We start from the raw sequence: 11,521 nt of genomic DNA on the forward strand, positions 1-11,521 counted from the left end.
TGTGTGTGTGTTTGTGTGTGTGTGTGTGTGTAGGGTATTTGGATAGGTATGGATAGGAAGATGTGTGGGGTCTTTGCTGGTACCCCTGGAACTTCTACCAAAGCCTATCCAAATAAAAGAGTAACCAACTGGGGAGGCTAGATGGTGCAGTGAGTGAATAGAGCACTGGCCCTGGAGTCAGGAGGAATTAAATTCAAATCCATCCTCAGACACTTAACACAAAAACTAGCCATGTGACCTTGGGCAAGTCGCTTAACCCCAAGTGCCCTCCAAAAAGCAAAAAAAAAAAAAAAAAGTAAAAGAATAACCAATTAAATAATGACTACTTGGTCACAGAGAAGAAGTTGTATAGAAAGAAGGCAAGTCATTGAGTAAAGTATAAGGGAGGGTTGCAAATACCCCAAATCCAGAACTCTAATTGCTCTATAAGTCTCAGAATTTTGAGTTTGTTAAAAGTTCCGCAAACCTCCCAGGGCAAATGTTTTGCTCGAGAAGCAGCTACTCAGGATTTTGCTGTTATTTTCACTAATCTAATACAGTACAAAAGCAACAATTCAAATTTCTCTTTGTAAAATAAACTTAGACAACAGTTTTTTGTTTGCTTGTTTTGGGTTTTTTTGTACTGTCGGCTCACCAGTTCAATTCTAGTGTAACTACGCAAAACTACTCAGACCATAGCAAGAATGATACAGAACCAAGTAAGTGTAATGACCAGTCTTTCTAATCTCCTTAACTTGATCACAATGGTCTGCATTCTGGGCAAACAAGAGCCAGAAATGAAATCATGTGACACCTATGCCTACTAGACTCAGAGTTGGGAACACCTGGGTTTGAAATCCATCTCAAAAACTTAGTAATATATGACCTCGGGCAAGTCTTTTCACCTTCTGATCCTCTATTTCCTCATCTGCAAATATAAGGGGTTGGACTCGATGACTTCTAAGGTCGCTTTTAATTCCAAATCTATCACCTTAGATGCTCCCTTGGTTGTGAAAAGGAAAATAGTAGGGTGGGGGAAGAACTCACCACAGTTGGACATCTGAGTTAACTTATTATTCTTACTAACTACAGTAAGTGAAAAGTTCTATTGTTAATATATATACCTGATAATAGAATCCAGGTGCAATCAGTACACTCTTTAAATCCAATGCCCAGCACAAAGCCTCATCACCCTCCTCAGAACACCAACCAGGTTTTGTTTACTGTCAATGACCCTGGCAAAATGGAGGAACCATCAACAGTTATGGCCAGAACAGTTATTTATTTACTCTAATAACCTTTCCAATATCTAAGACTTTGTGATTCCATGATTCTTCCCTGCCTTAGAAACTATGAAATTTCAGTCTAAAAAAGTTTTAAAAATCACTATTTTCACTCTTGGCCTTTTCCAAATATTTTAGATGGAAAAAAAAACTAACCAGACTAAACTATGAACTCTTCCCTTTTTGTCTCTTCTCCCACCTGAAAGCTGATTGGGTGGCATGATAAGTAGAAAGAGTAGTGGACTGGAACTGAGGAGATGTCAGTCCTTGCTCTTTCACTCATCAAAGGTGTGACACTGTACAAATCCTGCCACCTCTCTGACCTTCAGTTTCTTCATGTGTAAAATAACATTTGCATTACCCATCAGTGAGGCAAGCATCCCATAGTCTGTAATCTGCTACATAAATGGGAGTGATTATTATGAGCTACTATTAATTTGAGCTCAGAAAAATTGATCTCATACTTGTAAATAAATCCATTGCTGCAATGATAGCTCCCACTAAGTGACTTTGGAGACAAATAAGTTTCATTGGCAATGCAGGCAATATTCCCAGGACTTTACTTAGGCAAGAATAGGAAAGTACAGCTTTCTAACTCATGGCCATCTCTTTTTTTTTTTTTCTGACAAGCTTTGAGGAAAAATTCCCTGCTGCAAGCTGAGCTATTTGTAACAGTTCACAAAAACAAATTAGGATCCAACAAGCTAATATTGATTGCTCCTTCTCAAACTGTTTTTGAAACATGTTCTACTTGTTAGATAGGACTGTAATATGGCATCTGATATTAGATGACACATTTGGCAAGATTCATGACAGGCATTGGTAATTGGATTTTTTCCCTCATAGTATGTTTATTTCGATAGGTTTTTGAAATGCGAAGCAGCAGGAAAAAGAATAAGAACAAATAGATATCTAGTGAAACAAACTCGATATTAATGCTTAAGGAGCATTTTTTATGTGCTAACCAGTATGCTGCATGTAAGTTAGTATTCATGTGCATTAATAATTCATATTTAAAGCACTTGAAGGCATTCAAACCATTTTCCTCACAATCACCCTATAAAGAAGGTTATATATTATTATCCACATTTTACAAATGAGGAAACTATGGCAGAGAGAATTTAAGTGCCTTGCCCATGATTACATGGTTACTAAATGACTGATGCAGGATGAGAAGTCATATCTCCTGATTTCAAGCTAGTGCAATAGTGAATAAGACTTTGCTGCACTCCCAGAAACCATCCTAAAGGTGATCATGTCTAGGCAATGCACCTTGAGCCCATTTTCTCATATGTGAAAAATAAAAGATCAGCCTGGCACAACATGGAGACAGTTGGCTTTGAGGCAGAAAGAGACCTGGCTTTAAGTCTTGCTCTGACATATTGACTGGGAGACTGATAGCATGTCATGGAACCTCTTTGTGTCTGAGGCAACTAAGACTGTAAGTGGCAAAATATGTTCCAATCTGCATTGGCAGAAGAAATTCCCCATCTGGCACTCTCTATACCCATGAGACCCTAGGTCTGCTAATAATAAAATAAAATAAAGGTAAAAGTAATGTTAACCAAAAGTCACAACTCCACAAGATTTGGATAGTAACTTGATTTATTACAAAAGAAAGGCACATGCATGTGAAAACTCCTTATACCAAGGAGGCCACCCCATAGATAATGCCTTGGATATTTATGGATATCAAAAAGGGGAGGTAACTGAGGGCAATCTCCTCCCAAATGGGAATAGCATGAGAAAAGGAAGGGAACAATAGGGACCAAGAGGGAGCAAGAGGGGCTGAGGAATTTCCAACCATGGAGGGAGGATGTTCTGCTTATCTGAAACCATCCCAGCTGCACAGTTTCTCAGTCTGAGTTAGGGTGGCTAGAGCCTGGATTGTAGCTGATTCAACTTCAAGGGTATCAAGGGTTTAATGGACTTCAGTTGCAAAGGATCACTGTTAAGTTAGTTCAGGGTGGCTTCATCTCTGGAAAATAGGGCAATTCAAGAAAACAAGTTCAGGAGACCCCTTCATAGTAAAAAGTTCTGAGTCTTACCCCTTTCTGTCCTAAGCCCTAAAGCACACATTTTCTCCAACAGATTACTCAAGAAGTTTTTGTTTTCCTTCCTTCTTGGTTCCATCCTGCTTCTCTCCTTTGTGTAAAGTAAAATGAATCTTCCTCTCAATAATCTTCATCTTCTAAGGAAGCAAGTAATTCCCTTCAGTGGTCCAGATTCTATCTCTGGATTCAGGCTGAACTCAGTCCTAGTTAGGAACTCTCCATACTGGTCTCCACTTCTCTTAAAAATTTCCAACTCTCTTGGCTAAAATCAGTTTCATGCTTCAAAGAAATATTGAGTGCCTATAAGATGCAAAGATTTCGCTAGGTTCTGGGAATAAGAAGATGAATGACAGATTTTGCTCTCAAGAAGCTTATAGTCTAATTAATATGAAACAGGAAGAAGGGGAAGACATAAAAAAGAATATTTTAATACAAATACAATAAGTGATATTTGGCAAGTTTTTTAATATAGCTCAATTGATTTCATTATCTACAAATGAGCACAATAATAACACCTACTTTCAAGGGTTATTGTGAAAATCAAATTCGATAATATATGTGAAGTTCTTTGCAAACCTTAAAATGCTGTATAAATGTTAGCTAACATCTACCATTGCCATATTATAAGGAGGAATATGGTAAGTGTGAAACAAAGCAATTCCAAGAATACCACTCTTCCTTCAGGTAAAGGGAGAGAGGTCAGGGAAGATTTCAAGAAAACTGAATGAAGGAGGGACTTCAAAAAACTACAATTGGATTGAGTGGGCAGAGGGAAGGCAAGAGGCACAATGGATAATGCCTTTGGAGCCTTAGAGAATTAGATGCCTAAGACCTTTGCCTAGAGTCACATAGACAGTACAAGACTGATCCTATGGAGGGTCCACCCATATCCCCAAAGCATAGTTATTGATCGAAACCATTCAATCACTGGGAGAAGGCTGGGAGGGGTGAGTGGAAATGAGAAGAAATGGTGAGAAAAGGTAGACTCCCAGAGAGAAGATTGCAACAATAAGATGCTCCAGTAGTAATCTAGAGCTGGGTGAGAAAATTAGGATGCTAACATAATACAAGTGAGAAGAGGAAAACAAAGCAAAAGAATCCACCATGGGAAGAAATTCCTCCTAGATGTCAGTGCCTTGGACCAAAGTTCCAGATGCTTCATCCTAGGGGGCTGCCCAAAGATGAATGGAATTTATTTTTGAAATCCATTTCTAGAAGTCCTTTCTCTTGAGATTTTTTTTCAAATGTTTCTATAATTGTATTACTTTCATCTCACTCTATAGATATTTAACAAATACAGCTACTCAGGCCCCAATAAGATATCTACCATCTCAATCTGAAAAACACCTTTTCCCCACAAACCCAGTTTGAATAAAAGCTGTATATTGCCTATAAATCATATTATTTTTCCATATATACCTATTATATGAGGCCATCACCAATTGTCTTAACCTTTGTCTTGCCACTGGACTTTGATGACTCTGGAGGAGAGAGTGAGGCTGAAGCTTTTTCCAACTCTGCCCCATTCATATCTAAGTAATGTGCAAATCATCACCTCAGATGTCATTGGTTCTCTTTGAAACCAAAGGAACAACAATTAGATACATACATAAATACATGTTTATTCTTTAATGAAGTTACAATCTCAGAGATATGGGTGCTACCTACAATAATAACAGTTCATAAATTATACATGGTTTCCCATTCTGTATAACTCTGTATCCACTTTTTCCTAAAAAAAAAAAAAATCCTCCATAGAGTAGATATATAAAGTGCTGGAGACCTCCCTATGGGCTTTGTAGTATCTTATGGGTAGGCATGTATCACCTGAGTTTTTCATCCATATTCTTCTTTTCATACATTTCTTGATGTTATCTTTTATGCCATAACATATCATTGCCATCAGTAATATATTACAGATTTCTTATACCAATGATAAAGTTCTTTATTATCCTTTAGGTAACTTGAAATTTTGATTCCTTCAAGATCCTACGATTGTATGAATCTTAGCCAAATATTACTGCCAGAATATTGGTATGGAAAAAAAAAATTATGTTTGCATGCCAAATGGCAGCTTGAGTTCTTTGAAAGTACTGCATAATTTCTTAAATGCCCATTCTCTTTCTCCTATTAAATTCCAAGTCCAAGTCATTATCCATCTGCAGTATCTGTCAAGGAAATATATACTCATTGGCAAATTCAGTGCACTACCCTGTCAATTACTTGTTAGAATCTAGGCAAAATGCCTTCTTACTCAATTTGTTGGGTTCTTTTGTTTTGTTTTGCTTTTGTAAAAGAATTGTTAGGCTTATCTCTTTTGAATATTTGCAGATCTCATGAGTAGATCCTTATTCTGGGACTCTCAAATTATCAATCCAGTGATACCCACAAGTAGGCTTATCTGGGGGTATGATATCATCTATAGCCTAACTCTCTTCTGTTTGAAGTCTGAGGACAACCCTTAGTGGTTAAGCTTATGTCTCTGGTTATAACATATACATATATGTGTGTGTGTGTATATATATACACATATACACACACATATGTGTGTATAGGTGAATGCATATGTCTATGTACAAGTATATGCATATGTATATTATATGCATAAGTATATGTATTAATATACACATATACATATATATGACATATATCTCTCTAGGATTTCTTTTTAATATATCACTTGATGTTGATAATTAGAAGATCATTGAATAGTCTTCCTGTAATTGCCTCTACTAAGGAATCTTTTAGAATCTTAACATGTGTCTGGGAAATACCTTTTTGGAAGAGAAACTTTAAGTCTATATAAGTCAACACAAATATATGTGCCTTTTTTGTTTACATTCAGATAGATATATGAATTTGTCTACAATGACAAACAGGCACAAACAGTGTAAGATTCTTTAAGGCAGAAGTCATTTTTCCCATTTGTGTTTTTGTAGGACCTGATAGCAAAGCCCTCCCCCACATGGGTCCCCTTCAGTCAAGGCTATCACAATTCAAAGAATTCTGTAGCTCTGTGTCCACTGAAAAACAAAAACTCAAGATCTGCTAATGATGCCTTTACTTTTGCTTATCAGATAGAGGTTACCTCAGCTTTCTGGTCATTGAAAACAGAAAGAAAAAAAAAAGAACAGAGGATAATTAGTTCAAACAAAGACATTTTGGCAAAGTTTTTTTTAAGTAACAATTTAATATTCCTCCCCTAAACCTGAGACATATTCTCTCACAAATAACATGTGATTAATGGGAAGATAATGCTTTTGAAGAGGAATAGACTTAATAAACACATGTGACCAGGGCACACACATGGTCTCATGTGCCATGAAGTATTTTCCAGAGTGCAATCTTTCCTAAATATATGACCATAATGTGTAATGTCTGGTGGACCTTGGTCCCTGCTAGTCTTCAGGGGTGGGGAACTTGGGGCCTCAATCCACATTTAACCTTCTAGGTCCTAGTGTGTGGTCTTTTGGCTGAGACTAAGTTTTAAAGAACAAATCCTTTTATTAAGGTGATTTGTTCTGAGAAGTTTGGATTCACTCAAAGGGCCACACTTGAGGACCACATGTGATCTCGAGGCCACAAGTTCCCCACCCCTGGTGTAGAGTATTTGATGGTGCTCTGCTCTTCCAAAGGCAGAAGCTTATGGGACTTCTTTCTGCTTCCAGCTTCTGGATTATGATGGGATCCCCATTTGAGGTACTATCCATTTCCCCATCAGAGGGAAAGTGGGTTTTTCCATTTCCTTTTTTAGCTTAAAGACCTAATGTTCTTAATTGTTACAACTCCTTTAGGAAGATAGAAACCATATACATAGGGTGGCTAGGTGGCGCAGTGAATAAAGTACCAGTCCTGGAGTCAGGAGGACCTGAGTTCATATCCAGCCTCAGACACTTAACACTTATTAGCTGTGTGACCTTGGGCAAGTCACTTAACTGCAAATGCCCTCCCCCCCAAAAAAGAAACCTTATACATGTTATCATTTTATTAGGGAAAATCCTCAGTTATTCCTCCCTTGAAGATAGATATATGGTTGATAATAGATAAATCTAGAGATAGGTAGATAGATAGACAGATAGATAGATAGATAGATGATAGATAGATTAACAAGTATTTACAAAGCGCCTACTATGTGCTACAGTGCTGTGCTAAGTCCTTTTCAAATATTATCTCCTTTGATCCTTACAACAATCCTAAAAAGTTGGTGCTGTTATTAGCCCCATTTTATAGTTGAGGAAACTGAGTCAGCCAGAGGTTAAGTGATTTGCCTTGAGTCACACAGCTATTAAGTATCTGAAGATGAATTTGAACTCAGATCTTTCCCACTCCAAGTCCAGGGCTCTATGAAGTGTACCACCCACCTACCAGTGTCCCTTATGCAGGTGTGGGGGGTGGAGGAGAAAGGAGTGTCTACTTGTGGAATTAGTTTTATCTGTTCCAAAAGAGACTCCAGGCTACAGATGGTAAACTCTTTAGGATATGTATTCCTCAAGGACATGGATTGTGTTGCTTTTGTGTTTTGTGTCCTTGGTGCTTAACCCAGTGTTTAGTGCAATGTAGATACTTAATGAATGCTAATTCATTTGAAACATAAAGCATCCCCAGTTAACCATCTGTCTATTTTATTTTTACCTCAACTTCCTGGTTACTGAGGGCAGTTTCTTTATTAGAAGCCAGGTTAGAAATCCCTGATTAATTTGAGACTGTTAAATTGCACTGAGAGAGACAGACAGAGAGAGAGAGAGAGAGAGAGATCATTTTTTTTAAAGATCTTCCATTTTCAGGCTAATTTTTATTTCTGCATTACTATAGTATCTTCCTTAACAAATGCAAGCAGTAAGTATAATGAGCTTTTAGATGTTGAAAGATGAATCTACAAGTCATACGCTCTACTGAGTTTCATGATATCCTGTCAGGGGAGGGTCTATTACTAATATCTCTAAAAGTTTTACCCAACAGCTAACATTTGACTAAGAACCATGCTTTAACAATTGAGTTCTAATTGAGTATTTTCTAGCTCTAACAGTCTGTGATTCCATGACTGTACAAATTAAGTTCTAGTTAGTATAGTAGAATTTGCAGAAATAAAATCAGTGGTATGAGCAGCTCATTAACTAAATATACATGTCTCCTAAATAAAAGTGATCATTTCCCCCCACTTTAATCAATGATGGTTTTATTTTAGTGGGATCAAAGAATCTTAGTTCAAATCCTGCCTCTGACAGTTACAAACTATACAACCTTACAAAAGTGTCCTAACCTCACTGAGCTTTGATTTCCTCATCTTTAAAATGGAAAGGTTAGGAGTTGGTCTAGATGGCCTTTGAAATCCCTTCCAGCTCAAAATCTATGATCCTCATCATGTCCTGTTGTTACATTCACCCCTCCATATCACCTCCAATTTTCACTTTCTCTGTCAGCTCACATTTTTGATGTGACAGAAGGAATCCATCACTATATATTTGACTTCCAGCTCTGTAGCTCTCCCTGTTATTCCCAGAATTCTGGATAACTTTTTAAAAGTGCTTTCCATTGGACCCTTCTGGATCACCAGTGCTTTCATTAATGCAGCAAACATCTATTAAATATTTACTATGTTCTAGGTGCTGGTAGAGATGCAAAGTTTGGAGAACAAACATGGTAAAATTTATAGAAATAAAATTATCGGTATGAGCAATTCATCAACCAAATATGTGGGCAACAATCTAGTGAGCTAGGTAGTTTGTCCCTATTTTATCCCTATTTTGCAGATGAAAAAGTGGAAGATCAAAGGGATTAAATGACCTTACCAAGATAACACAGAAAATGTGTCAGTGTCTTTTCAGACTCCAAATCCAGTGCTTTTTCTACTTTGTCAAAATGTTGCACTTAATATTCTTTCTGGTCAGAAAATAAATTTAGCTAAGAAATTTTATTTACTTAAGAAACTTAATTAAGAAACTTTTTTCCTTAGAAAAGAAAAAAAATTTAGATTGAGTCTCTTGAACTCTTTTTCCTTGAACAGATCTGTGGCTGTTCACTTTGAGCTACAACTCAACCTCTTCAGGATCAGACATAACATTGAATGGTAAGTACTCTGCAAGAATTGGGGGGGGGGGCGGGTCTGATACATTCAATGTAAGTATAGTTGAAAGTAGCAAAAAGTCACTGGTGACGTGATAAGAAGCAATGCACACATAAGCACTTGAATATATTATTGATTGTGATGGTGACAGTGAAGAAGATGCTTATGAATGAATATTAAAAAGAAAAACAAAATACTCCTCAATTACTGATAGTAAGGTGTCAGAATCATCCTAAGCCTTGAGTTTCCCTAGGATTTTTTCAAACAAGTTTAAATAATAATATTTTCCCTCTCTCCCCTGTTATGTGTGTTGAAAACAAATGTCAATTCTTCAAAAAAAAGTAAATAAAAAAATTATTTGCTTACTTTGGTGCTCTCTATGTGGTTTGGAGAAGCGCAGTGTTTGCACGAGCCTAACCATCTCTTAAACTTGACTCCTCTCTTTTGAATTATTGTATAAAAGCTTCTATCAGGCATCCCTAAGGGCTGGTACTTCCACAAGAATCCCTTAGAGTTGTCAAAATTCTGATGAAGATTCTTTAGGTACAGTGTCTCTTTTTCTTTCAGTGTTCCTGTTCATCCTTTTTCCCCCTTTGGAATTAAGGGAGATTGACAGTGTTAGCCAAAAACACCGGTCAGCTCACATTTTCCATTCTGCAGAGCTGTTGGCATAGTTCATAGGTTATCTTATAATAAAGTATACATACAATAGTTCTAGAATGGGCACATGAGAGAGAGACAGAGAGAGAGAGAGAGACAGAGAGAGAGAGAGAGAGAGAGAGAGAGAGAGAGAGAGAGAGAGAGAGAGAGAGAGAGAGAGAGAGAGCGAGAGAGAGAGAGAGAGAGAGAGAGAGAGAGAGAGAGAGAGAGAGAGAGAGAGAGAGAGAGAGAGAGAGAGAGAGAGAGAGAGAGAGAGAGAGAGAGAGAGAGAGAGAGAGAGAGAGAGAGAGAGAGACAGAGAGACAGAGACAGAGACAGAGAGAGAGAGAGACAAGAGAGAGAGAGAAAACAAACAAACCTGGATCTAATTGTGATTTTATAACTTGATCCTGTTACAGTTGAGATTGTCAGTTGGATCCCTATGGTCTCAGAAGCTAATAAAGAACATCACATATCATTCCCTTCAGCACAACCAGTGACTTACCTGCAGGGACCACAACTGCCAATCTGTTTACTGAAAATGAGTAGTCCCATGTCAGTAGTAGGTCTCACACCACATATTTTCCTGCCTTTATGTTTAAATATTATGGTTTTTGTTTTGTTTTTAAAGTCATATTATCCAACATGGGTATCAAAAATGTTGGACAAAACATTGTTTCTACAAGGGAGACATAGCCTTATGGGCTCTCTGTTGGGAAAACAAAGATCCTCAGTGTCAGAAACTGACTGTGATTAACCATTTCGTTCCTACATAGGAGTATCTGTATGGCTTCCTTTTTCTTAGAGTATTCATCTTGAATTACTAATCAGTTAGGTTCTTATGGAGGGGAATTAGTTACTTTAATTTCAAAAGATTTAGAAGGGACCTTAAAAGTCTTCTACTCCAACAGATTCATAGATTATAAATGAGAAGACATGAGTCCAGAAAGGCGAAATCACTTGCCCAGGCTGAAGGTTACAGAGCCAGGTTTGAAACTCAAGCCCTCTGACTCCAAGTCCAGAATTCTTTTCACTGCCTCTTCTTTATTACTATGTCATTTTTCATGTGACATATGTCACAATTCACTATGAAGGCCAAGGGTACCTCAAGAATGGACTGCTACTAAGACCCAGAGCAGCAGGTTGTTGGTTGAGAGGGAAATATGTCTACCCAAGTTCAAGATTCAATTCAACAAACGCTTTATTAGAAATTATGAACTTGATAATCTGAGAAAATTATGGAAAGACTTGCATGAAATAATGAAGAAGAAAATGAGCAGAACCAAGAGAACATTGTATATAGTAGCAGCAATATTGTTTTAAGAATAACTTTGAGTAAATAAGTCATTTTGAGTATTATAAATACCCAAATTAACTGCAAAGGATGTATGAAGGAAGATGCCATCTGCATCCAGAGAAAGAACTGATCAATCGAAGTATATGTAGAATGATTTTACACACACACACACACACACACACACACACACACACACACACACACA

The 11,521-nt window shown here is 37.3% G+C and overlaps 1 protein-coding gene across 1 annotated transcript in view; it reads left to right on the top strand.

Moving 5' to 3' along the window:
- Nucleotides 1-11,521, top strand: part of CD96 (CD96 molecule) — a 123,540-nt gene that overhangs the window by 91,829 nt on the left and 20,190 nt on the right. Inside the window, exon 12 of the mRNA XM_069069824.1 lies at nucleotides 9,321-9,383. Within this exon, the coding sequence (XP_068925925.1) occupies nucleotides 9,321-9,383 (63 nt within the window). The remainder of the gene's footprint in view (nucleotides 1-9,320; nucleotides 9,384-11,521) is intronic.

The sequence above is a fragment of the Petaurus breviceps genome, unplaced genomic scaffold (assembly GCF_028583685.1).
Source record: "Petaurus breviceps papuanus isolate PSGF00001 unplaced genomic scaffold, PetGlider_PUasm1.0 90792, whole genome shotgun sequence".
NCBI lineage: Eukaryota > Metazoa > Chordata > Mammalia > Diprotodontia > Petauridae > Petaurus > Petaurus breviceps.